The sequence below is a fragment of the Rattus norvegicus genome, chromosome 16 (genome assembly GCF_036323735.1).
Source record: "Rattus norvegicus strain BN/NHsdMcwi chromosome 16, GRCr8, whole genome shotgun sequence".
In the NCBI taxonomy this organism is placed as follows: domain Eukaryota; kingdom Metazoa; phylum Chordata; class Mammalia; order Rodentia; family Muridae; genus Rattus; species Rattus norvegicus.
Window position 1 is genome coordinate 19,505,149 of NC_086034.1, and position 25,481 is coordinate 19,530,629.

General features: G+C 46.9%; 1 protein-coding gene across 24 annotated transcripts in view; it reads left to right on the forward strand.

Moving 5' to 3' along the window:
* Gatad2a (GATA zinc finger domain containing 2A) overlaps positions 1-25,481 on the forward strand; it is an 89,998-nt gene that overhangs the window by 41,649 nt on the left and 22,868 nt on the right. For 16 of the 24 annotated variants that reach the window (NM_001013881.2, XM_063275203.1, XM_063275194.1 and 13 more), the window contains exons 2-3: positions 3,642-3,743; positions 18,624-18,881. In NM_001013881.2, coding sequence (NP_001013903.2) covers positions 18,625-18,881 — 257 coding nt within the window. In that variant the 5' untranslated portion in view covers positions 3,642-3,743; position 18,624. Of the gene's footprint in view, positions 1-3,641; positions 3,744-18,623; positions 18,882-25,481 lie in introns of those variants that run through there. The other 8 variants (XM_017600035.3, XM_063275204.1, XM_063275199.1 and 5 more) reach the window with 1 other exon arrangement.

Here is a 25,481-nt window from a genome sequence, read left to right on the forward strand (position 1 = left end):
TGATTGGGCAGTGGAAGGAAAGGCGAGAAAGGGGAGAGAGGTGGAGAAGGGAGAGAGCAGGACGAAGGAGGGAAGAAGATGGAGCTGACCCAGGTGGTCTGGAGAAACCACAAGTAGCTAGGGATTGCATAGTAGGGTCATGGAGTAAGTAATGTAGGATACATTTGCCCAATCTAGGTGTGTAGCTTGTATTTATATCAATTGAGTTTTGTGGGTTTTGTGTGGGTTTTGGAGTTGATTTACTGTTATTATCTGGCTGGTTTATTATAAGACTCCAATGTTATGTTATGGGGCTAAGAGCATCTGAACTAGGCCTTTCTCAGTTTTAAGAGTGGAGACTTGGTGTTTATTTTCTTTTTTTTTTTTTTTTTTTTTTTTTTTTTTTTTTTTTTTTTTTTGGTTCTTTTTTTCCGGAGCTGGGGACCGAACCCAGGGCCTTGCGCTTCCTAGGTAAGCGCTCTACCACTGAGCTAAATCCCCAGCCCCGGTGTTTATTTTCATTATTTGAAGCTAGTCTATTGTTTACTGTCCAAGCTGTTGGCTCAGACAATCTTGCCTCAGTCTCCTGTATAGCTGTGACTATAGGACATATATAGGTGCAGGCATCCCTCTTGATGACCTGGATTTGAGATTCCGTCTTTGGAAAGGTTTTGTTTCAGATGTGAATCGTCTACTGTGGGTGGATTTTTGGTGTATAAGTCTGGAACAGAGGGCCAAAATGAGATTCATTTGGGTGCATGAGCACTGGGCTGACTGGCCTCTGGGGTATGTAGATACTGATGCTTTGAGTCCAGTCAACTGCTAATACATTGATCGATGGATTAAGAAAGTACGTGGTTTGTGAGTGAGTGAGTGAGAGTGTGTGTGTGTGTGTGTGTGTTTGTACACATGGGCGGGCCAACTTGTGAGAGTTGGTTCTCCTATTTACCATGTGACTCTTGGGGATTGAGCTCAGGTTCTCCGGCTTGGTTAAGTGCCTTTACCTATTGAGCTATTTTGCTTGTCCAGAGGCTTCTTGAAATAAGGAACCCAGTTCAGAAACATCCCTCACCCTAGCAAAAAGGACAGAAGTGGCTGAAATTCCAGACATATTTAATATCAGAACTAGCAGAACTGAGTTAGGGAGGAATGTATACTTCTGATCCCAACAGACAGAGACATGAAGATAGCAATAGGTTTAAGGCTAGCTCAGGGATATGCAGAGAGGTTTAGGTTAACCCTGAAATTAGGTGATCTTCCTATTTCCCACTCTGAGAGTAGAAGAGTATGCCACCACACTCAGCTTTTTTTATAGGCTGTGAGTCCTCAGGCTTGTATGGTGAGCACTTATGCCACAATTGTGTGCCCAGCCTCTGCTCAGGGTTTCTAAATGGCAGATGCATTGTATTTGGTCAGTTGGGAAGAGAATTTGTACCTCCTAACCATGAATAAGGGATTTCTTTCCATTTGTTTTGTTTACTTTTGTGATGTTGGAGATGGAATCAGGCCAGGAAAGCTTTAGCTCTGTGGTTTTTGGTGTTTTCTTTTGTTTGTTTGTTTGTTTTGAGACAAAAATCTCTGTCTTGGTCTAGAGTCAAATCATCTTGTCTCAGTCTGAGGCGAGTACCAGGACTTTAACATGACTGTAGGTTTTTCCCCCCCTTGTGCATCATGTTTTTATGCTGTTGTAAACAGATTCTGTTGTAGTTTTCAGTTCTGACTGATGTACCTCTGTGGAAACACAGCTGACTTTTTGCACTAATGGCCTGTGATTGACTGGGGCCAGGGTCTTGCTAAATCAGAGCATCACAAATTGAAAACACGCAAGGGTTGACAAAGTAGCCAGTGAGGTTTACCACCACCGGACTACTCAACCTGAATTTAATACTTAAAACCTACATGGTGGAAGGGAAGAAGCAGCTTTTGAAAGTTGTTCTCTGACCTCTCTATGCAATTTTACTGCTTTCTTTGCTGGGTGTGGGGCTGTCAGCTGGAGGTGTGGGCATTGGCCACCAACTGGGAGACATGATCAGGCTGCATATTGCTAGCCTGGGAACAGGTTGAAACTTAGAACTGAAAGGTGGCTTTTGCAGAAATTGTTGCTTTTGTTCTACATACAGTAAAGTTGAAATCATCACAGGGTGGGGTCTGTTTGTGCTGGCCTTGATCCTGAAGAGAGACAGGTGTTTGGGTACCTATACTAGGGTTTCCTGCCTCTGGCTGAGAAGCTTGAACTTGGTGGGTCAGGCAAGTGAGGGTTAACAGCATTTGTTGGATTTCCCAGTTTGCATTGAGCTGGAAGGCCCTGGTAGTGTCTGCAAGGGCTTTTACATGGGAGGGGCCTTGTGCTCTTTGATACCCAAAAGTCTCTCTGGCATTTACTTCTGGCTTTACTAGGCAAATTTTTCTGTGAGAATATTTCTTACACCCATGAGTCACAAATTTCTGAACTGAGTTTAAAAATGAAAGATTTCTTGGTGGGCATGGTGGTGCATGCTTTTAATTTCAGCACTTGGGAAGCAGAGACAAGCAGACCTCTGAGCTCTAGATCAGCCAGAGTTATGTGCTGAGAGTTTGTATTATAAACTGAAAACTAAACGGAAAAGGTTTCTTTGTATTATGAGTGTGTCTTACATGTATGTGTGCCATATGGGTGCTAGGAACCAAACCTTGGTTTTCTACAAGAGTAGCCAGTGCTTTTAACTGTTGAGCCATTCCTTTAAAAACAACAAAGCCAGTTTTTTTTTTTTCCTTTGTTCTTTTTTTTGGAGCTGGGGACCGAACCCAGGGCCTTGCTCTTCCTAGGTAAGCGCTCTACCACTGAGCTAAATCCCCAGCCCCAAAGCCAGTTTCTTATTAGTACGTTTTCCTGGCAGTTGTATGGACACAAAGAAAGAGAATAGAGGTGGTATTGACACTAGGCAAGCCATGTGCATAAAATTCTGAAAGTGGGACCCAACCTGACACCACAGACTGGGGCCTGTTTTTGGAGCCACTTTGCCCATGACCTTAGACTTCTCTAGACATATGTCTCACCTATCTAGCATAAGTCTCTTCTTCCCTGGGCACTTATGCCCTCCTCATTCTCATCGACAACCCTGTACTTCTGCACTGGTGGTGGTTCAGAGCGGGGACCCTACTGGTCTGGGTACTAGGCAGGTTTCCTGAGTATTAGGTGTCTGTTTTATAAAATGGGATCTACCCGGAGGCCATCTCCACATTGATCAGTAACTGTGTCAGTTTGCTCTTAACCATTTTGTTACTCTTGGCTTGCTGTGAGGACAGCCCTTCAAGCATTTACTGTGTGTTCTGGGTGATAAATGAGAACTATCTGGACTTGGCCTATTACTCAGTGTTATTGTCATGCTCTTGTTGAGAGCTTTGAAGATAGGTCTGGGGTGTTGTTCACAGGTTACCCCATGTCCACTAGGCCTTAGAAATGGATTTGCTTGTCTGGGCTCCTGCTGTGGAGGGCAGCAATGGCAGATTTCATTTCCTATGGCTGGAGGCATTTTCTACTGTGGATGCTGGAGACAGAGCCAGGTCTTGCTCACACTTGGCAGACTCTACCACTGAGCTATACCCCAGCCCTGGAGAAGTTTGAAATTTCTGGATTCCCAACCATCCTATGGAATTCAGTGTTTTTCTTTCTTTTGGTTTAGGTTGGCCAGCACATTGAGCCAGCACATCCACATAAGTTGCCTTTTGACAGAGCTGTGGCCATGACGGCATGGTAGGACCAGCGTCACGGACCCTGAGGCCAGGTGAGTGCTAGGGACTGGTGTCTGTGGATTGGAAAGCTGGCTTAGACAACCTCCACATATCCGATAGGGCTCTGCTCGGGAAGGAAGACAGGGGGCTGGGTCCCTGTGGCATCAGGTATGACCCTTGAGCCTTGGGATCGACATCATGTTTATTGGTCACCTGCTTAAAAGCTTTGGGGTGGCAGGGATGACAACCAGAGGTTAACCTTTGATCTCCAGCTGTATCTCTTCCTAAGTGGCTAGAATTGTTCTTTAGCCACTGCCCAGTTAGCTCTAATGTGGGAACTGCAGAATGCAAAAGGCCAGAACTCCACATGGGGAGGAAGGGCCTTTCTGTCGTCACCAGGGCCTCAGAGTGACATTTTAGCTCCACACCATATACCTGTAAAAGGAGGGGAATTGAGTGGTATTCTAGAAGTAGAACATGGCTACGAAACCTCCTAAGAGAGCTGTCTCAGTTTTAAGACTTTAAGACCATAACATGGTGTCTTGCCAAATGGTTCACAACCACTCATTGGCATCTGGTTGGCTCCTGAGTGAGATTTGGCTTCTCCGACATCCCTGCTATGATGGACATTGGCTATGACAGTGTTAGGGTTTGGTATTTTTTTTTTTTTTTATGTGTATTAGTGTTATACCTGCATGTGGGTGTGTGTACCACTCAAATGCCAGGTACCCAAGGAGCTCAGAAGAAGGCATCAGATCCCATGATATTGAAGTTAAGGATGGCTCTGAACACCATGTGAGTGTTGGGAATTGCTGTGTCCTTTGTGAGAGCAGCAACTGCTTTTATTCTTAACCTTTGAGCCATCTCTCCAGCCGCTTACTTTGGTTTCTGAGACAGGGTATTTCCATGTAGTCCAGGCCAGCCTTGAACTCACCTTGATCTTTTGTCTCAGGTTCCAAGTGCTCAAATTACAGATGTGTAACCACCAACTCTGGCTTGTTTCTTGAGAGAATATTATTATGTAGCCCTAGATGAATCCCAGGTAATCCTCCTGCCTCCTGCCTCCTGCCTCCTGCCTCCTGCCTCCTGCCTCCTGCCTCCTGCCTCTGCTTCCCAGGTGCTGGGATTGTAGGTTTTAATTTATGTTTTCTAGGATGTGTCCTGGTTTAATACTTGGCCATATTTATCTTTTACTGCAGCTAGCATTTTCTGATCCCTGGTCTTCATGTGCTGGGCAATTCCTGGCTATTACCAAGGTCCACACAAACCACGTGCCCACCCTAATAGGTCCTTCTGCTGGTTCAGGTTTGTGGACAAAGTATGTATCCTTGAATCTCATTTGCTGGGGGTGCAGGTGTGTGCGTCTAGCTTGTTTGGTAGAGATGATGCACACTCATGTGCTGAGATCATGTGCTGAGCTAGAGATCCCAAGTTAGGCGTGGCTTTAGAAAAGCATATGCTGCCCAGAGAAAGTATACATAGATAGCCACAGCACAGTCAGGCATTGTCTTCCTGCTAAAGAAAATTCGTGCATGTTGCAGAGTCCCTGAGACATCTTTGCTGGAGAACATTCAGCTGTGGGTTCTGATTGCTCCTGTGGAGATTAGTCAGGCCCTACCAGAATCATACAACTACTGTCTGTTTACCTAGAACCAGCACCCAAAGCTATCCTGTGGGTGCTGGGAAAGGACAGTGACAGGGAAGCTTATCATTACTATGCCAGCACCTGGGTGGAGGGTGTGGGTAGTGACCCTGTGTTCTTTGGTGACAGTAGAGACAAGGTGAAGGAAGCAGAGATAATGCTGGCTGGAGCCTCTTGTACAGGGTTCTATCATCTTTAGTCCTACATAAAGTACAGCATGGATCCATTTTCCTAAGGAAAAGTGTATATGTTTGCTCTTTATTACTACAAAGTTCATTGCTCTGCGTGTGCGTGCATGCACTGTTGAAGGGCATATGTTCACATAGCAGGGTGACTGTCAGGTTTTGTTTTCTCCTGCATTTTATTACTAGATGGCAATTTTGTAAAGCTGGTTTTTGTGGAGTCAAGTTTTTGCACTTTTATTGTTTTTGTTTTATTTTTCCTGTTAGATATTATAGAAGAAAGAGATAATGTCTCTAGGGACCAAAAGAGAAGGGCAGAACTTGAGTCAAACTTCAAATCACACTGAATTTGCGTTAGGAGAGTGACAGTTGTGTCAGAAAGGCCCACAGTAGTAGCACAGATCAGGTGGGACAGGTGATTGCCAGCAGTAGCAAGTCCTGGAGTTATGTGCGTTGAGTCCACTACACTGGTGCAACTCGGTGGGAGAGTGCTGGCCTACTGAGACCCTGGCTTCATCCATAGTCCATACGGAAGAAAAAACACAATTGAGGGTGATCTAGGTCCCAGCTTCTTGGAAGGCTGTGAAGCCCAGGAGTCTAGGTCAGCCTGTGCAGCAGAGTGAGACCCTGGAGTAAATAATGGGAAAAGTCTCCGAGTTCATGTTGGCTCTCAAAGAAAAAGTAGCTGGCAAGTCCCCATTCTCCTTTACAGGATGTTGTGGAGCCAGTGTGGTTTCTTTCGCATGTGGAGGAGAGGAAGCATGTACCGTACTTCTCTAAACTGAACTTGGTAGTACCAAGATACAGAAGAGGGAGGCCCATCAGCATGGACCACAGAACTGTGTTTATTTCTAGAGACACGGTTTTGCTGTATAGACCAGACAGAGTAGTCTCACACATACAATTCTCTAGCCTTAAACTCTCCATTGCACGGGTGATAGTCATATGTCACTACAGCTTTTGAGGAAGGTCTGTAAATAAGTGACCAGTGTGTCACTGATAGTACTGTGGAAGGAATTGGATTTGCATAGTAAGTAGCCTTAGTGGCCAGCATAGCAATTGTCACATTCACTAATTACTATGAATATACAAAACTCTGAGTTTAGTTTTACAACCACAGAATGAATTTTTGTTGTTTTGTTTTCTTTTTGAGACAAAGTTTCTCTGTGTAGCTCTGGCTGTCTTGGAACTACTCTGTAGAAGAGGCTCAAACTCAAGAGATCTGCCTGCCTCTCCCTCCCTAGGGCTAGGATTAAAGGCACATGACACTGCTGCCAGACTCAGAATGAGTCATTAAGAGGTGCAGACAGGGGGTTGGGGATTTAGCTCAGTGGTAGAGCGCTTGCCTAGCAAACGCAAGGCCCTGGGTTCAGTCCCCAGCTCTGAAAAAAAGAAAAAGAAAAAAAAAGAGGTGCAGACAGCCCTATTCAGTGGCTACCAGTGTCTAGAGTTGGGGCAAGGTGGCGGTGTGAGCTTCCAGAAGGATGTGCCTGGCCATTTTGTCTCAAAGATCAGTTTACAGGAAATCGTTCATATGTTCACTGCAGAAAGCTCACTCACAGAACCCAACTATGGCAAACAAATAACTTTTAGTGGGTGTGTGGAGAGGACAAACATATTCATAGAGAGGGGGGGATGGTCTGTTAAGTGGTTCAAAGTGTCATCAAGGGCATGTTCAAAGCATTGGCTGGCTTCACAAAGGCCAGTGTAGGCATGGAAGACAGACCTGGGGAATGGACATGTCCCATCATGGCATCATTGTTACTTTGTGGGTGTGCTTAGAGTAATAAAAATTTTAGGGTCGGGGTTGGGGATTGAGCTCAGTGGCAGAGCGCTTGCCTAGCAAGCTCAAGGCCCTGGGTTCGATCCCCAGCTCCGAACAAAAGAAAAGAAAGAAAAAAAATTTTAGGGTCAGCAAGATGGCTCAGTATGTAAAGCACTTCTCAATAAACTCCAAATCCACCTGCAGTGAACCACTGAACCTTATGCCTCAGTGGCGAGTGCTGGGCTTTGGCTGAGTATGTGTTGTTACAGTGTCTGCAGTATCAAGAGTTGATTCCTTGATTGTAGATTATAGTTCTGAGAAGGCCACTTCTCATGAATAAACAGTGTAAGAGGACAGGAGTTAACCTTTGAAACTTTGAGACACCTTTGAAACTGTTCTAATCCCAAGCCAAAAATTCATTTAATGATTTTTTTTTTTTTGAAATTCAAGCCAATAGCTCAAATAGGATTTTTGTTCTTTTCTTCCCCCCCCCCCCCCTCCCTAGACAGGGTTTCTCTGTGTCTCCCTTGTGGTCCTGGAACCAGAGTTACCCTTGAACTCTGAAATCTACCTGCCTCTGCTGGCTAAGTGCTGGTATTAAAGGTGTGTGTCACCACAGCTCGACTGTATTTAAGCCAGGGTCCCATTAAATAATGCTAACTGGCCTAGAATTCTCTATGTAGTTCAGGCTGGCCTCAAATAATCTGAGATCCACCTATCTTTTCTAGAGGGCTAGGATCAAAAGGCATGCCTTCCTACACCAAAGTCCTTGTTTTGAAAGAGGATCTTAAATGGTGGTCTAGGAACTGCAGGGAACCACAGCCTTTCCCAACACATCTGTTCTAGAGTTCCTTGTCCCACATATGTTTCACAGGCCACACTGCCAGGTATTCGCACCTTTGCCCTGGGGCAAGGCTCATAGTCCCATTTGTGTGATGAACTACTGTAAGCTGTCTGGGTCCCCTGATAGCTGCCATTGCTGGCATGGTAGCTGCGGGCTCTGGAGCTGTACTTGAAGCATCTTCCCTTAAGAACCAGCTCTTGCTATTGATTACCAGGCTCAAATAGCTGCAGCCCTTGGGACTTGGACATCACCTCCCCTGCTCCCACAACAAAACAAAACACCAACCAGGCAATAGCTAGCTAGCCATTTTAGAAAAAAAGCGACATTTTCAAAGTGTGGTATCTGGTGGCATTCAGTATACTCATAGTTCTCTCTAATTCCAAGACATTTTAACATTTTATCTTTTATGTATATATGTGTATGTGGGTGCTCAAAGACATTGGATCGGGGTTGGGGATTTAGCTCAGTGGTAGAGCACTTGCCTAGCAAGCGTGCAAGGCCCTGGGTTCGGTCCCCAGCTCCAAGAAAATAAAAAAAGAAAAAAAAAAGGCATTGGATCCCCTGGAGCTGGAGTTGGCAGGCAGTTGTGAGCTGCCCCTCTGGTCACCTTATTAGTCATTTAAATGGCTGCAAGAAATGTCTATTCAAGTGTTTGTTTTCCCGATTGTATGTGTGCGCGCGTGTACGTGTTTCATTTTGTTTTTTGAGACAGGGCTTCTCTATGTAGCCTTGGCTGTCTTGGAACTCACTTTGTAGTTCCTTGAACTCAGATCCACCTGGCTAGTCCTTTGACTTTCGAATTGACATGTAATTTTGTTCTTCCTTGGAGGGGGAGCTGCTGCGAACCCAGCAAGCTCCCTTGACTGTCCCTTAGCCATAAGAATGTTTCCTCTACTGGTAAGATGTTTTGGATACCAGGCCCTCGAGAAGATTTTGTGTTTCTGTTTCACTGTATTGATATTTTGTTTATGTTTTGAGACAAGGACTCACTTTGTAGCTCTACGTGTCCTGGAATACATTCTTGTAGATGAGGCTGGTCTTGAACTTACTAAGATTGCCTGCATCTGCCTCCCAAACTGGGATCAAAGGTGTGGGCCAATTTTGATGCAGTCTAAATTATCTTTGTGTGTGTGTGTGTGTGTGTGTGTGTGTGTGTGTGTGTGTGTGTGTGTGTGTACACGTGTGTGTGCGTACACTTGTGTATGCACATGTATGCCTAGAGACCAGAGGATAACCTCCGAATGCCTTAGGTGCCTTGTTTGTTGAGAGCAGGTCTTTACTGGCTAGGCAGGCATGACTGTCTCCCTGTGGTTCAGCCACACTCGTGCTATCGCCCTAGCACTTTGTAAAGTGTCTTTTATGGGTGGCAAGGTCAGCACTGCTTCCCAGCTCCAGAGTTGCTGTTGGTAGCTTTTGGTGAGATGCATGAGAACCTACTGCCAACTCCAAGCCTCACCTGTGCTTTAAGAGTCTATAAAATTAGGTCTTTGAGAGCACTGACTGCTCTTCCAGAGGTCCTGAATTCAATTTCCAGTAACCACATGGTGGCTCGCAACCATCTCTAATGGGATCTGATGTCTTCTGGTGTGTGTGAAGACAGTGACAGTGTACTCATATAAGTAAACCTTTTAAGAAAATTAGGTCTTGGGTTGGGGATTTAGCTCAGTGGTAGAGCGCTTGCCTAGCAAGCACAAGGCCCTGGGTTCGGTCCCCAGCTCCAAGAAAATAAAAAAAGAAAAAGAAAATTAGGTCTTGGGCTGGAGAGATGGCTCAGTGGTTGAGAGCATTGACTGCTCTTCCAAAGGTCCTGAGTTCAAATCCCAGCAACCACATGGTGGCTCACAACCATCTGTAATGGGATCTGATGCCCTCTTCTGGTGTGTCTGAGGACAGAAACAGTGTACTTATATATAATAAATGAATAAATCTTTAAAAAAAAAAAGAAAATTAGGTCTTTGGTCTTTGGTCTTTTGAATAGTTCGGTTGTTTTTTTTGTAACAGTGTCTCATTCTGTAGCCCAAGCTGGATTTGAACTTAAACATTTCTCCTTTTTCAGCCTCCCACTTGTCAGGAATACCTATGTGGTAATCCACTATGGTAATCCAGTTAGGTTTGGTTTGGTTTTTCTAGATGCCTTGCTCTGCTGTTCAGACTAGGCTGGGCTGCAGAAGTGCTGCCTTGCCCGCCGGCTTCTGTTTGCTTTCAATTGCTGTCTTCCTTCTTGGCATGAAGATTCTTCTGGCATAGTTTTACAGGAGGGGAATAAGGGAAAGCAAGTGTGTTCTAGTTCTTTTCTAGTTTGTTTAGCAAGTGTCTATCCAGTGTCTCTTTTGTGCTGAGCATTGTGCCTGCACTGGACCTTGGTAACATGGAAGAAAGAAGTGTCTCCTGTCTGAGGAAGGGGTCGGAATATATAAACAGATGAGCATGAGGACAGAAGCTGCACGTTTCACCTGAGACCTAGTGGAAGAGTCCTGTGGGTAGGGAGCAGAGCCAGCCTTTCCTTTAGGATTGAGGAGTGGTGGGGTGGCAGAGTCTACTAGAGGTCCCAAGCTCATGACCTCCTCTGTGATGCCTCATGTGGCAGCTCAGCTCTGTGAACTGGAGGTGGCTGCAGCTGCAGGTGTGTGCAAGGGCAGCTGTCTGCCCACAGGCGTGAAAGTATTAAGGGTTCTAACCTGATTCTTCCTTGTCGTGGGCTGTAGAACCTCTTTTTTTCTTAGAAGTGGGCTGGCTTCAAAGCCCCTTCTTCCTACCCTGGGCATCCTGCAGGGAGGAGCAACAACCAGCGCCACTACTGTGGCAAAGGGTGCCTATGTGGAAGGAATGTGGGATACATCTTGGCCCTTCACTTTTTACTCAGCATGTCCTTATGGGAGATGTTTCTTCTGAATCTTTGGGTATATTGTGTATGACAGGTACTAGCATGGATGAAGGATCGGGTCCTAAAGGAATGTTCTCCCTGTGAGGGTTATGGACTCTTGTTTTGTGATATTAGTGGTCTCTGAGGCTTAAGAGATGCTGTGGCCTGCTAGTCCTTCCTCATAATGATACCTCAAATTTTGGATTTGGGTCATTACACAGCTCTCAGTTTTCCTTCACATGGCCACACTGGACAGCACATTCCTCTCCCTGGGCCGAAGGCCAGCACAGGACACAGCTTGAGGTCAGGTGTCTTAATGTGGGGCTACTCCTAGCTTGGCCTCACACAAACATATTGGGGAGACTGAGGACTCTTGAGATGACACACATATAGCTGGTATGTTCCCTATTTGTAGACCTTACTCCCTGCCTGCCTCCCTTGGGGCTCTGATCAGGTCAGATGCACAGCCATTTCTTGTCTGGCTGGATTTAAGAGGTGGCTGTTCCTAAAAGGGGCTGTACAAAGAAAGGTACACGGGGGCCAGGCTGGTATGTGGCTACTGACTTTGAGGTTTGCAGCACTTAGCTGGATCTAGGGAGGCTTCTGTAGTTTCTCTGGGGGCTGTGGTATTTCATGGGGATGACTTGTTCCTCAAAACTGCTTTGTTTTTTGCCAAGGCTATCTGTACATCGAAGTGTATAGGAACCCAAATATAGAGTTTGATTCTGTGATTCTGAGGGAGGAGCTCTTGACTAGCACAGGATAGATAGGTGCTGCCACCAATCTTTACTTTAGGCCTAAAATTTTACTTAGATATTGATTATGTACTTGAATATCTTAAAATGACTTATAATTTATTCATCTTAGTTTTCTTTCTTTTTTTTTTTTTTCTTTTTTTCTTTTTTTCTTTTTTTCGGAGCTGGGGACCGAACCCAGGGCCTTGTGCTCGCTAGGCAAGCGCTCTACCGCTGAGCTAAATCCCCAACCCCTCATCTTAGTTTTCTTTTCTGTTTCTAACTTTTATTTGTTTTGAGACAGAGGGTCTCTCTATAGCTCTGGCTGTCTTGGAACTCTGTGTAGTCCAGGTTGGCCTACCTCTGCCTTTGGGTGCTGGGATTAAAGGCATGCAACACCACACCCAGCCTTTAATTTTCTTAAATATATCTTAAGGAACCTTATTTTGGAAGCATCTTTTACATATCTCCTACCTTAATAAGATTGTAGAAAAGTGTTTATTTGCAAAAGCAGACACTGGAACCCTCTGTCCTCTCCTTTTTCTTCTACTCCAGCTCCCAGCCTTGTACATACTAACCAGATGCTCAGTCCCTGAGGTCCCCTCAGTCCCTGGGTTTTGTTTTGAGATAGGTTCTCACTCTGTAGTTGGTAGCCTGCACTTAACCCTCCTGACTTGACCTTCTGAGTGCTGAGATGACAGGTGCCACTATGCTGGCCCGAATGGTTTTCTGTACTCATGCAATAGCTCTGCATACTGGGGGCTTGGAGTGGTCTGTTGTTGGTCAGCATTGCCTTAGAAAACAGGCCTTTACTTAGAGAAATGGTAAGAAATGGAGGCTGGGGGAGGAGCTGAGCAGGTTGTGTGTATGTATATACATACCTGTAAACATTAGGAGTGCATACGTGTATGTTTGTACATGTTGTGCGAGGCTGGTCTGCGCGCTTGGTGTTCTGGAGCTGAGGTATAGAAGTGTCTGATGTTTCCTTTGTCCTGTGTTTACTGTCTGCTGACAAGTTGTCCTGTGGAGTTGGATGCTCTTCAGTCAGGCATCTTGTCTTGGACTCAGCCTCTCTCCTTGGCATCTAGATGTCATCCAGTGTTCCCTGCTCAGGTCTGGGAGTCTTCAAGTAGTCATTGGAGGCTGACAGGCAGCTTTGGAAATACACACACCCTGTCCCATAGGACAGAAGCACCTGTATTTTAAGAATCCATGTCCTAGTCTTATCTTCAGATACTAGATGAAAACCTCAGAAGTTTCTTGCCTAGTCTCCAAATTCCGGAGCCCCAGCATGGACTGGATAAGGTGTCCCACTTGGTTTGGAGTCAAGTACTGTTACTCAACTAGGTCTAGAGTTCCTGAGGAGGATGGCAGAGCTTAGACCCAGTATCAGTTCTTTCTGGGACCTCTGTCCTTCCCTCAGAATCTTCCCCATCCTCATGGATGAACCTGCCAGATAAACCTACCTCAGGGTTTCACTGGTGCACATGGCCCCTCACCAAGCTTTAGATGCCCAGAGACCTGTTCTGGTTTCCATAGCTCCGTTCTTCCACAGAACCTCCATGGGCTATAGGTTTCTACACCCTTGGCTATAGTGTGCTCAGGTTCTATTTTCCCCGAAGTCCTCACAGAGGCATCTCTGAAGTCCTCGGCTGAGCTCTGCACCAGAACTGAGAGCTCAAGTGTCCTTCTCTGAAGCAGTTGGATTTGTAGCATACCACTTCTTTGTCTAATGGGGCCTCTTTGCCTTTAGAGTTCCACATATGTGAGGAAAGGCTAAGGCCACCCCTGCAGCTAGCTGCTTGTCTACGCTTTTCAGAGACTAAGGGTTGGGGCCTGAATTTGGGTTGAAATTGCTGGTTGCATGTCTTTTCTGAATCCTCCTTCATTCAAGTAGATGTGCTCTGGGGTGTGTTAAGATACTGGAAACTGGATTGGCATAGCTTTGTTCTGTGTAAAACCAGAAACACTAGGCTAGATGGCCTTAAAGGCTGGAGGCCCATCATGGTGCATAGTTTTATTTGGACACAGTCGTGCACATTGGAGTATGTACAGTCAGAACCGCCGGACAGAATCCTCCCACAGACAGCACATGACCCTATATCAGAGGTGCTAGACTACTCCCATAGTTTTTGTGACAGATCTTACTATACAGCCCTGGCCCATGGTATTCACCCTGTAGTTCAGTCTGGTCTCACTCATGACAAGCTTTCTGTCTCAGTCCTTTTCAGATTGGGATGATAGGCTGCTGGTAAGCATTTTAAAACTCATTACTCAGCAACTTGAAATTGTCTCCTTCAGTCTGTTTTTGGTATCACTCCCATGTCTTTTCCAAATGCTTATAAGGGAAGAATGGGGAAACTGAGCCTCCGCTCTGTTCTTTGCCCTGGATCACCTAAGTTTTTACTTGGCCTCACCAAGGCAGTATTTAAAGGTTGAGACTTGGGCTTTCAAGTCTGAATTCTTCCAGCAGAGATCCAGCCACTCTGTCATTTGGATGTGTGGCAGGAAGTGGCTTGGGCCCACCCAGGCAGGTCTAAGTGTCTGTTTTGGTTTGGAGGAAACTTGCCTGTCACAGCTTAGCTGTCTTCTCCCTTATACCTTTCCAGATGCTCGGGGGCATGGCTATAAGAGCATGGCTGTGCTGTGGTCAGAGCTTCTGGGTCCCAGTTGCTGATGGGGGATGACCTGGCCTCCAGCTTGGAGCACAACTCTCTGGAGAGTGCCAGCTACAGGCCAGGAGGAGCCGGCAGCAGGGCCTCTGTGTCATATGCTTGGGCTCTGTATGATCCTGGGACAATGGCATGTCTTTCAGTTGTCCTGTCCTTGTCACCTGACTTAGTGTAGGCTGCTTCATAAGGCCTGCTTTCTTCCAGACAGGAAGTGAGACAGGAAGTGATGGCCCCTTAAAGCCCCAGGGCAGAGGCTACCCTTAAGGAGTGTTCCACAGTTGCAACCAAACTGTAGTCTTGAATTTTCCATCTCAGTTTCAGAAGAGTCCCTTGCTTGAATAGAACCAAATAAAAGTAGAGCAGTCCCCCTTCCGCTCTCTGGGCTTCGTGGAGCTTCAGAGCACATCTAGGAGGAAATGTGTTCCCATAGTACTGTCTTATCCTCTGTGCCCTACTATTTATCAGCCAGACACTACTTTAGAGTAAAGGTGGACTCTGTGATTCGGGGCCCAGACCCCCATGCTTCCCTGGATCACAGTGCTATCACCTCCCCACAGGCTGTCTGCACTGTCTCCATTAGGACTGAGTCTCCACCTGGCCTCTGCTTCTCTGCTGCTTGCTCTGACCACTTAGTCTTGTCACCTGACACCCTTGGCCATTTCAGTATTCGCCCAGCTGTGCATTCCTGAGCACCAAGTAATCCCCAGCCCCTAGGACAGCAGCTCCTCTGGTAAAGGCCCTGGGCTGCCAATGAGTGAAGGGGTGGGAAATGTTTTCCTTTCCCTTCTCCTTCCTACCTCTTAACACTTCCTTCCTCTTTCCCTCTCATAGCACTAAGGTTCCCAGGTTACAGACATTAGCTGTCAGTTTTGTCTGAGCCTTACTCACTTACTGCCCCTCCTCTGTTCATGTTTGGAACACACATTTTGGAGTATTGCTAATCAAGGTTGAGCCACTACAGTCAGAAGGACACCAAAGTCTAAAACCTGTTGCGTGTTGTTGATATGCTGCTTAGCTTCAGCTTGGAGAAGCTTTTCATTCCCCCCCACACGCACGCACGCACCCAGGCACCCCAGCATGCACACAAATACTGTAGAATTTAAAGCTTCTGGTCCCAAGCACTTGTGGGAGACTTCCCCATGGTGTGTTAGATATACAGTTGAACTATGATTTGTGTCTGTGGCTTAGAAAAGGATGGTTACTGGCCCACCATGCTTAGCTTGTGCTGGATGACTTGGCTCTAGAGTTCTTCTGAGAGGTCCTGTTCCCTGTTGCAACATTCAGCCTTTGGCAGTTGACTTAGAACCAGCTTCCTGCCCCAGGTTCTCCCTCCAGTTCCATTGTGGTATTTTATTGAAAGGCAGCACATCCAGGTAGCAGTTAGTGATGTTTGTACTACCCTAGATGTCCACCGTTGGAGTACCACAAGTACTTAGGCCTCTTGGTTCCAGGTCGGCTGAGGCACCTGTGTAGGATTCTTGTTGAGAAAGCCCAGTGCTACATCTTCACTTACCCACCAGCCTTTAGGCCCCACTGAACGTTGCTGGGGTTGCTGCACAAGGCAGGTGTAGGAACCAGCCCAGGATGTTGGGGCTTGCTCTAAGTGTCCTAGCCCTATTCCTTGGTTGGTGGATGGCCCTTGTGACCTTCATATCTCTTAAAATGACCATGGCAGTGGCTGCTGAGACCCATCCCCCTGAACAGACCTGTGGTAGCTATTCTGGTATGGCTACTTTCTTTTTCCCTACTTTGGGGATTTTTCAAACCACCACCACCTCCCCCCCCCCCCCCCTTGCAAGTGAGTGATTTAAACCCTTTCTCTGCCTCTTAGGATGTTCCTAAAGGAAGCTGGTTTCTTCCTGCCCACATTGTGTCTACTGTATAGTGCCTATCTATGTTGGTCCCAGGGATACCTTGTTCCTGGTGCCCTTGAGGGGTTGGGACTCTTCTTATCGCACAGCTGTGGTAACTCAGGCCCTAGTGGGGAGGGTACAGCCTACTGGGACCTTTCTCTGGCACTCACCCCTCCAGCTGTGCTTGTCTTTCTGGAGGTGGGGAAGCAAATCCCAGACATCCACTCTCCTGCCTTCAGCCATACCCACCCTGTGATCTACTCAAGGTTCTGGGCCCTGCTTGAGTTCTGAGCAGGTACTTGTCTCCATGCAATGGGCAGCTCCTAGGGATATAGAAAGCAGTCCTTCATCCCCTGGTGACCTTGCTTTTCCTTAGCTCTTTCATAGCAGCAAAGCATTGAGGTAGTGGGGTGGAGAAGGTAGGTATTCAGGCAGGGTTTCTGGTGGATTCAGATGAGCTAGGAGAGGCTGAGGTCAAGGCCTTGGGCTGCCTTAGGAAAGCCCGGCCTTGCTCCTACTGAGTTATGATGGCAGAGCTTGGGGGCAGGGCCAGACCTAGAGCTTCATTCTTTTTTGTTATTTGGTTTTCAGGGTCTCTCTATGTAGCCTGGAACTCTGTGGACTAGGCTGTCCTCGAATTCCTAAGAGATCCTTTTGCCTCTGCTTCCTGAGTGCAGGGATTAAAGAAGGGAGTGTGCCACCACCAGTGAGCTTTACTTCTGAGAGCCATAATGCCCCCAGTTCCCATGTGCCCTATCTTCAGAGGTCCTGCACTCCCCTGTCCAGGCCTGGGCATGTCTGTGTCTGCCTCCTCTTTCTAGAACTCATCAACTCTGCTTCAGGCAGTACCCTGACACCCCAGGGCAGTGACTTGTGTGCTTTCGCTGGGAGGCAAGACAGGCAGATTGTCAGCAAGTGTGACAAGGTTTGTGGTCAGGTTTGTTGGAGGAAGAGCAAGCCTTAGAACTTTCTAGTGCTGAGATGTTGGGTACTGTTAGAGTGGAGGCTGTGGTGGGCACTCCAGTCTCTGGGAGAGGTTGCCAGGGTACAGGTTGAGACAGGAGAGAGTTGGGTGCAGATGAAGCCCACTGAGGTTGTGACCCTATCCCCTTCTCCACTCTTGATAGAGTTGTGTTAAGGGCAAAGCATTAATTTAACCTAGGTGGTGATGGAGAGGAGAGAGGGAGGCTCTTCTTGAGTCTAAGGTCTATGAAAAAGGGTGACTGGACCACGGAGGTGAGGGTGGACTCTTGGTCTGGCCGTGGGAGAGCATCCTTGATATGATCCTCCAGCCTCTCTTGGAGGGGGTTTCCAGAACTGGCTTTGTCTAGAACAGGCCTTTCCTGCCATATTTTCCAGTGGGAAAACCGAGGCACCTGGAAGGAAGTATCCCACCATTAGGATGCAGAATCAGAGGGCTTCCCCATCAAGCCTGCTAAAGATATGGGCTGAGGTTCTCTGCAGGGCTATACTCAATGCCAGATGTCTCATGGAGCTGTCCCTTGGATCCTGCCAGAGCTCAGCCAGATTTTTTTTTTCCTGTCACTAGTGAATCTGGGTTCTCTCTGACTTTCCTAGGCTGGTGTCCTACACTGTTAAGTAAGAACTGGCTTATGAGCGGCCCCTTTAAGAGCGCCTTGTCCCAGACTCCTCTGTGGAATGCTAGCAAGCTGTCCTCCTGTCTCTGCGAGGGTTAACAACACTTCACTTCAGCTGTGTTGTCTGGAACCGGTTCAGACTGGTTTTCTGGAAAGTGCTTTGTCTCTCTGACTGAATCCTGGGAAGGGTCATGTGGAGCCCAGTGATGTCATGAGATCAAAAACTGACTCAGTGTTTTTTTTTCTCCCCTTTCTTTGAATCAAGATATATGTGTGCCACAGGTACAGGGCCATGGTTTTGGCACCTTGGGATGGACCAGTCCATACTGTGCTCAGAGTGTATCTCTCCCAACCAAAGAGCTTAGTATGACCCTCACTTCCGGCTCCCTGGAGGGCTCAGGCACACAGCACCTAAGGTCTCACCTCTGTCCAGGTCCTACACACAGCATTACAGTACAGGTGCCAGGCCCCTGGGCTGGTTTTCAGACCCATAATAGGTGCCATTCCTTCACAGAAGGACCCTGTCCAATAACAGCCGCCACTGCTTTTCTCCCACTTGGATTCCATGGCTTCTCAGAGCTGGCCACACCCCAAAGGCCTGTGGGACTCCTTCCTGCCCAGTCATCCTGAGAGTGTGAAGGAAGTCTTGGAGGGGCTTCTGTGGCCTTGTCTTTGTTGTCCCTTCTCTAGCCAGCCTCCTCTGTGAGGAAAACAAAACTACCCTCTAAACTAAACTTCTCAGAAGGGGTTCAAGTGCTGTGTCCTCCCTTTCACAAACAGAATGAGTGAAGAAGCATGCCGAACCCGCAGTCAGAAGCGAGCCTTTGAACCTGACCTAACGGAGGATGATGTGGAGAGCAAGAAAATGAAAATGGAGAGAGGACCATCAGAACTGCCGGTGGATGGAGACAGCAGGGTGATGCCAGAGCCCAGTGCAGGCCCAGCCCAGGGGTTGCTGAGGACAACAGAGGCCATGGGCACAGGATCTGGCGAAGGGCTGTTAGGAGACGGGCCTGTGGACATGCGTACCTCACACAGGTGAGTGAGAAAAGACGGGGCTGGGTTGGAGCCTAGCAGATGCTCAGGCAGTGCAGGGTGTTCCCGAGTCCCAGACTGGGACACTGCCAGTGGCAGGTCCATGTGTCTTGTGGGGGGAAAAAATCCCCTGTTGTCGGTGGGGTCTGCCACCCCTGGGATTGACTGAAGCATTTCTTTGGTGTGAGTACCTCAGGGAGGCCAGGCTACCACACCATGTCTGTGTCATTTTTCAAAGGAGGGGACTCTCTCTCTGCTCTGCCCGGCTTCTGTCATCTCTTCTGTGGGTTTCTCCTGTACATCACCAATTAGTTCAAGGGGACTTTGCTGGAACCCACACTTCATGACACTCATAGGTAAAAGTCTGAAGGAAGTCAGACTCAACCTCCCACAACTTCACTCATAAACCTTTTCCCAATACCTACCCTTTCTTCAGAACACTCTAGAATGGGTCATTTACCCCAGATTCTCACTGAGGACACAGTCTCCTATCCTATGATGCACACTCTCTCTATTCCACTTCTGTTCACTGGGATCATGCACCTTTGGGGGTTCCTAATCCACCTCATGCTTACTCAGTGAAGTGAGGTCCAGCATTAGTGGAGTGCAGGAGGAAGCTAGTTCTCCACATGTTCCCTGAAGTGTACAGGGGTTTCAGTCTTCAATGTAAAATTGGTTGTCAGGATCCTGAGGCCTTCCATGTTGGCCACTGTGCTGTAGAATCCTGAGGACTTGGGTGTTCACTGTGAAACTCCAACGTCCTTTCTACTGAGGACATTCTGTGAACTTGCCATTAGGAGGGCTTCTCTCATCTGTGAGCACATGGAAGGATCTGCCCATCATCCAAGGAAGTGCAGACAGGAAGCTGAGGAGATCAAGGTCATCATCAGCTACATATGGAGTTGCAAGCCAGCCTAAGGACACAGGACCCTGTCTTAGTAATGATCTCCTCCTCTTCTTCCTCCTCTTCTTCCTCCTCCTCCTCTTCTTCCTCCTCCTCTTCCTCCTCCTCCTCTTCCTCCTCTCCTCCTCTTCCTTCCCCCCCCCCCCCGTGTTGTGTCTTTCTCTCTTTGTCTTTGTCTCTGTCTCTGTCTCTGTCTGTCTCTCCACTGCTTTCTGCTGCCTTGTTCTAAAACTAAGGACTTATTTTAGAATAAGTCACAGTGTTAGGCTGAGGCTCCTTTTCCCCCTTCTGACTTTGTGGGTCCTCAGTTGTCTGGTGAGACCTCTGATGGGGTGAGTTCCCAAAGCAGTTGGAGAGGGAGTTAGTTCTTTGGCGCTATACCAGAATGCTCCATGTTTTCTTTATTGTGGCCTGCTCCTTTGTGAGGTGGGACGGTGAAGTACAAAGTTTTACATGTTAAGGTGTGAAAGATCCCTCTTCTGTTGCTAAACACAGGGGTACACCAGGCCTCTCCACTTCTAGGGCCTTCCCAGAGCTGTTGATTCCAAACAGTCCGTTAGATATGGCATTCACCAAAGCTTTTACTGGCGACTTCTCAGCATGCTTCATACAGTGTAGTTCAGGATAATATGGGGAACAAATCACCCAGATATCCTGAATTGAGAGCTACATAGATACTAGAAACCCCCAAGACTCTGGCTGATGCAGGTGTAAGAGTGGAAAAGAAACCAAAGGCCAGTGGACAGAGTGAGGGCCAGGTCACACGCTACAGCTCTGCCTAGGCAAAACATCTCAGCCATATTTCTTCCTGGTGAAAAAGTCACTCTGCTTTGCAGATGATGAAGTGACAGGAAGTGTGTTCTTGATGGCAACCTTTGCAGTATAGGAACAGTCTGAAGGGAACAGCCCTGTTTTCTGTGTTTGGTCTTTCTTTGGGTATCTGGCCAGGGTCACCTTTATTTAGGGCTCTCCCTCCAGCACTGTGTGTTTTTCTATGGGTGTCAGACAGGAGTTGGGTTCCAAGCAGATTCATGAAGTAAGTCTAACCAGGGTAGTGAGCGTTGAGGTACTCTTGCTTTGAGCTCACCACAGCAATTTATTAGATGCATACAAATAAGACCTTGTAGGCTTAATGCCATAAATTTCCCTGTTCAGCCAATGTGGCTGTTAATTTCCATACAGTGTCAGCTCAACCCAGTAAACTGACACACTTTTCTAAGGTTGATAAGACAAAGCTAGTCTGGGGTTGGGGATTTAGCTCAGTGGTAGAGCGCTTGCCTAGCAAACACAACGTCCTGGGTTCGATTCCCCATTCCGAAAAAAAGAAAAGAGAAAAAAAAAAAAAAGACAAAGCTAGTCTTATCAAAATTCAAATGATACAAATATGTTTACATTATGTGCATACAAGGATCAAGGTGTACCACATTAGTGACCAGGCTTTCCAGTTAGTTAGCCAAACTGAGGTGTGGGGGTGCATGTCAGCTGTAGATTGAGTTTATTCCCTCCACCCCACCCACAGGGACTCACTGGTAACCCTGGTTGGCCTGGAACTATGGGTGCAGACTAGGCTAGCTCTTAACTCAGAGATCGGTCTTCCTGCTTCTGCTTTTCATTGCTGGTTAGAGGTATGTCCACCAGGCCTGGCTCTAATAAAGTTTTGTTAACTTGTGTGTGAGTAAGGGGTGTGTGTGTGCGCCCCCCCACACACACACACAGAGGGAGGGAGAGAGCATGCCTGTGTGCTTGCAGAGGCTGGAAGTCAGCCTCAGGCACCACTCATCAGAAGCTGTCCATCTTATTTCTTAAAACAGGGTCTCTCATTGACCTGAGGCATCTGTCTCCTTGTCCCCAGTCCTGAGATTATAGGTGCCACCAAGTCCTGCTGTTTCCTCAGTGTTTGCTCAGTAGCTTTAAAAGTCATGTGCCCTCGGGTCAGCCTAGACCAAGAGGTGAGCATGGATAATGCTCTGGTGATGTGGTCATTGCTCTCCAAGGACATTCCATTTTCTGATTGGACAGCTTAGCTTCCAACAGATGAGCTTTGTGTGTATACCTGTTGTCCTGGCTTTAATTCCACACCACTTGTGTGAGATTCATGGGCATCATTTCAAAGTACAGAAAGTGCCCTCTGTCCCTGTGGGCTCTGCTCTAATGGTTTCAACAATCACCAATAATGAGTGGGCTGGGGCGGATGTAACCCTAGTAGTAATATATTCCTCTCGCACTATGGCAGAATACCGGACAAAACCTGCTTAAGGAGAGAAAAGTTTAGTTGGTTAATGGTTTGAGGATATAATTCATTGGGTCAGGATGGCATGGAGGCCTGTACATGAAGCATTTGGCCAGCAGTGTTTCTGGGATCAGAAAGTAGAGAATGATGAATAATGCTGGCACACAAATTGTCTCTTCCTTTATGTAGAATTGGACCCCATTCCATGGTATGATGTGTTTGTTCACAGTGAGTTTTCCCTCCCCTTGCTGATAGGCTGGAGGTGTGTCTTTTAGGTGATTCTAAATTCATCAAGCTAAGAGCCAAGATAAGCCATCACAGGTAGAGCATAGGGCCCTGAGGTCAATGCCCAATACCAAAAAGAAAGGGTGTACAATTTGTGTCTACACTAAGCTTGTGAGGACTTCCTGTTTGCTACCTCCTAAGCAGTATGACACACCTGCTTACAGCATTCATGCTAAGTCAAGTGTTTTGAATGATGCACAACATAGCATGTAGAGATTCTGTGCAAACAGTCATGCTCCATTATAACAGAAGTTGGAACATCTCAGATCTGGGATGGGGAAGAGACCTGGTACCAGGTGACTGGTACCAAGGGTTTTGGATGTATGCTTCTAGAATTTCTTTATGTGTATGTATGTGTGGTGGTGTGTATATCCAAGAAGGGCTGTCAGCTCACTGAATCTGGAGTTCCAGGCAGTTGTGAGCTGCCTGATGTGGGGGCTGGGAATTGAACTTTGGTTCTCGGCAACAGTAGTGTGTGTTTTTAACTGCTGAGCCATTTCTCCAGCCTACTTCTAGAATTGTACTTAGCTCTTTCAAAACTTACTTCTCTTTTTGCTCATGCTCCCACTGGGGACATTTTGAAGGCTTGGGTAGGCTCTGGGGGTGGCAGAGACATGGGATTTCCCTTTGAGGAGGTGACTGAATTGAAATCAGAATCACTAAGTGATATCTCAGTGAATGTTTGTGTGCCTTATTGCAGCCAGGTGACTTGTGATATGTGTGGCAGATGTAGCAGGATGGTCTGACCAGCATAGATGACTCTACGATGGTCTCTTTCACTTCAAAGTTTTCTTGTAGTCTCCTAATGTGTGTTTTATATTTGGAATAATTGCATTTGGAGGGCTGAAGAAAGTATCAAATCTCCTTCCCAAAAGGCATTGAGTGGCACAGCAAGACAGAAACTGTTCTCCTTGGTACCCAGAAGCCTTCCAGGGCTCACAGCATCTTCCCTGGAAGCTCTCTCCTGGGGATTTGCTGTAAGAGAACAGTGAGATGTGGTGTGAGACCTGGGACTGCTACACATTCTTCCATTTCTCTCTCTTTTTTTCGAGCTGGGGACCGAACCCAGGGCCTTGCGCTTTCTAGGCAAGCGCTCTACCACTGAGCTAAATCTCCAACCCCTCTTCCATCTCTCTTAAGGCTAGGCTGAAGACCAGTAGTTTATCTGGTGTATGGGGCACAAGGCAGTGCCCTGCACGCCCATCATGGACGTGGTGATTGTCTTGAAAAGTTAATAACCACAGCTGTCATACCAGCACTTAGGAGGACCAAGAGTTATGGCCTGGGATAACACAGTGATACCTGTCTCGAACAAGGAAGTAACTAAAATATGAAGAAAGCAATACAGAGTTAAAGTGATCAACTGAAAATGTTAACATGAAACAAGAGAGTGTTGCTGAGGAAGAAAGAACAAGAAAGAAGGCAGATGTATCCACAGAGTGACCAGTAGCAGGGGTGGCAGGCTGGACATGAAGTCCTGGTCAGTCACATAGGAGTCTAAGGTGACACCCCATAGAGTTGAGGAAAGATAGGTACCAACCAAACAGCGGAGCCTTGGGTGGCTTCATGAACAATGAAGTGAATTAAAGAAAGAGTCATCTCATAGCATCTGAGACAAGCTAGAGAGGGGCTTTGGAGGTGGGGAGCTCATTGTGTAGTTTTGGCTGGCCTACGGCACACAGAGTCTCCTCTGCTTCCTGGGTGCTAGAATTAAAGGTGAGCAGTAGCTCAAAGAGGGACGTCTTATAAAGATGGAGAAGGAAGAAATCAGTCATGAGCACATAGGTACCCAACCAGAGAGCCTGAAATGCCCAAGGCTTAGACTAGATTCATAAGAACTAGATGATCTTGGGCTGGTGAAAGACTCAGTGGGTAAAAGCACTTGCTGCTCAAGCCAATCAAGCTGGATCCATAGAACCCGTATAGGTGGAGGGAGAGACCCAGCTCCATAAAACTGTTTTCTGCCCTTCATACATACACTGTGTCATGTGCCTCTCCCCCATCATGTACACACATGATCGTAGTAATGTTTAAACAGAAGGTCGCTGATGTCTTGGTTTACTCTTGGTAACTGGTAGTGCAATTAGACACAATCAACAAGGCTACAGAGGGTGTAGCCACCGTTGATTCACTCGGCCTGGTTGGTAATCTGCATAGCACACACTGTAGCTCAAGTGTGCATTGAAGATTCCTGGGTGGTCTGTAATAAAGACAGCAGACGATGGCAAGTGTCGGGCAAGGATGTATAGAAACCAGAGCCCCCCATATGCCCCGGTCCAAGTGTAAAGTAGCATAGGTAGACATTTTCTTCCAAATCTAGACATAAAACCATGAGAGAGAAATGGAGTCACTTCCCCCCCACAGGGAACCTTGGGCATTCATAGCCCTAGCAACATAATGCATGCCAGCCCAGAGAAGATAAACCCAGGTGTCTGTAAAGCAGATCAATACTTCATTCACAGGAAGGAAGTAGAGAACATTCTAAAACACAGATGAACCACAGCTGGCCATGCTGAATGAACCATGGCAGACCCCAATGACTGACCACATATAATTAATTTACAGAACATGGCCAAGGAAAAGGTATGCATAAGGCCCTGCATCCCATCTCCAACACTGAGAACAAAAGGAGGGAAAAGGATTAGAGATAAGAGGGCCACAAATTGACTAAGTGGTTAATGGGGCTTGCCGCTAAGTCTGATAACTTGAGTTTGACCCCAGGACCCCACATGACCATCTTCAGTCTCGCATGTTGTCCTCTCACCCCTGCGTGTAGGCTGTGGCACATGTACACACAAAACAAACATTAGTTTACAAAATTACATTAAGATGTGTGGGAAGGAGGATGTGAGTGACTATGTAGGGCCAGGTGGTGGAGAGCAGTGCAAGAGGACATTGTGCTGCCTTTATTGTTGAGTAGAGTGCCGTGTAGTTTGGACTGTCTCAAAATTCCTTATCCTCCTCCTGCCATCTCCTGAGTGTGTGTATTTCCATGCTGATTATGTCTGTGATATATCACCCTTCTATGTAGATGATTAAGAAGCAAATGGGATTTAGCAGTCTGGCTCAATGGGGAAGCATTCCCTTTTTGTATACAAGGCTATGTGTTCCACCTATATTGAAAAAAAACAAAAACAAAAACAAAAAGGTGGGATGGGGGCACACTGTGGTATGACTACCATAC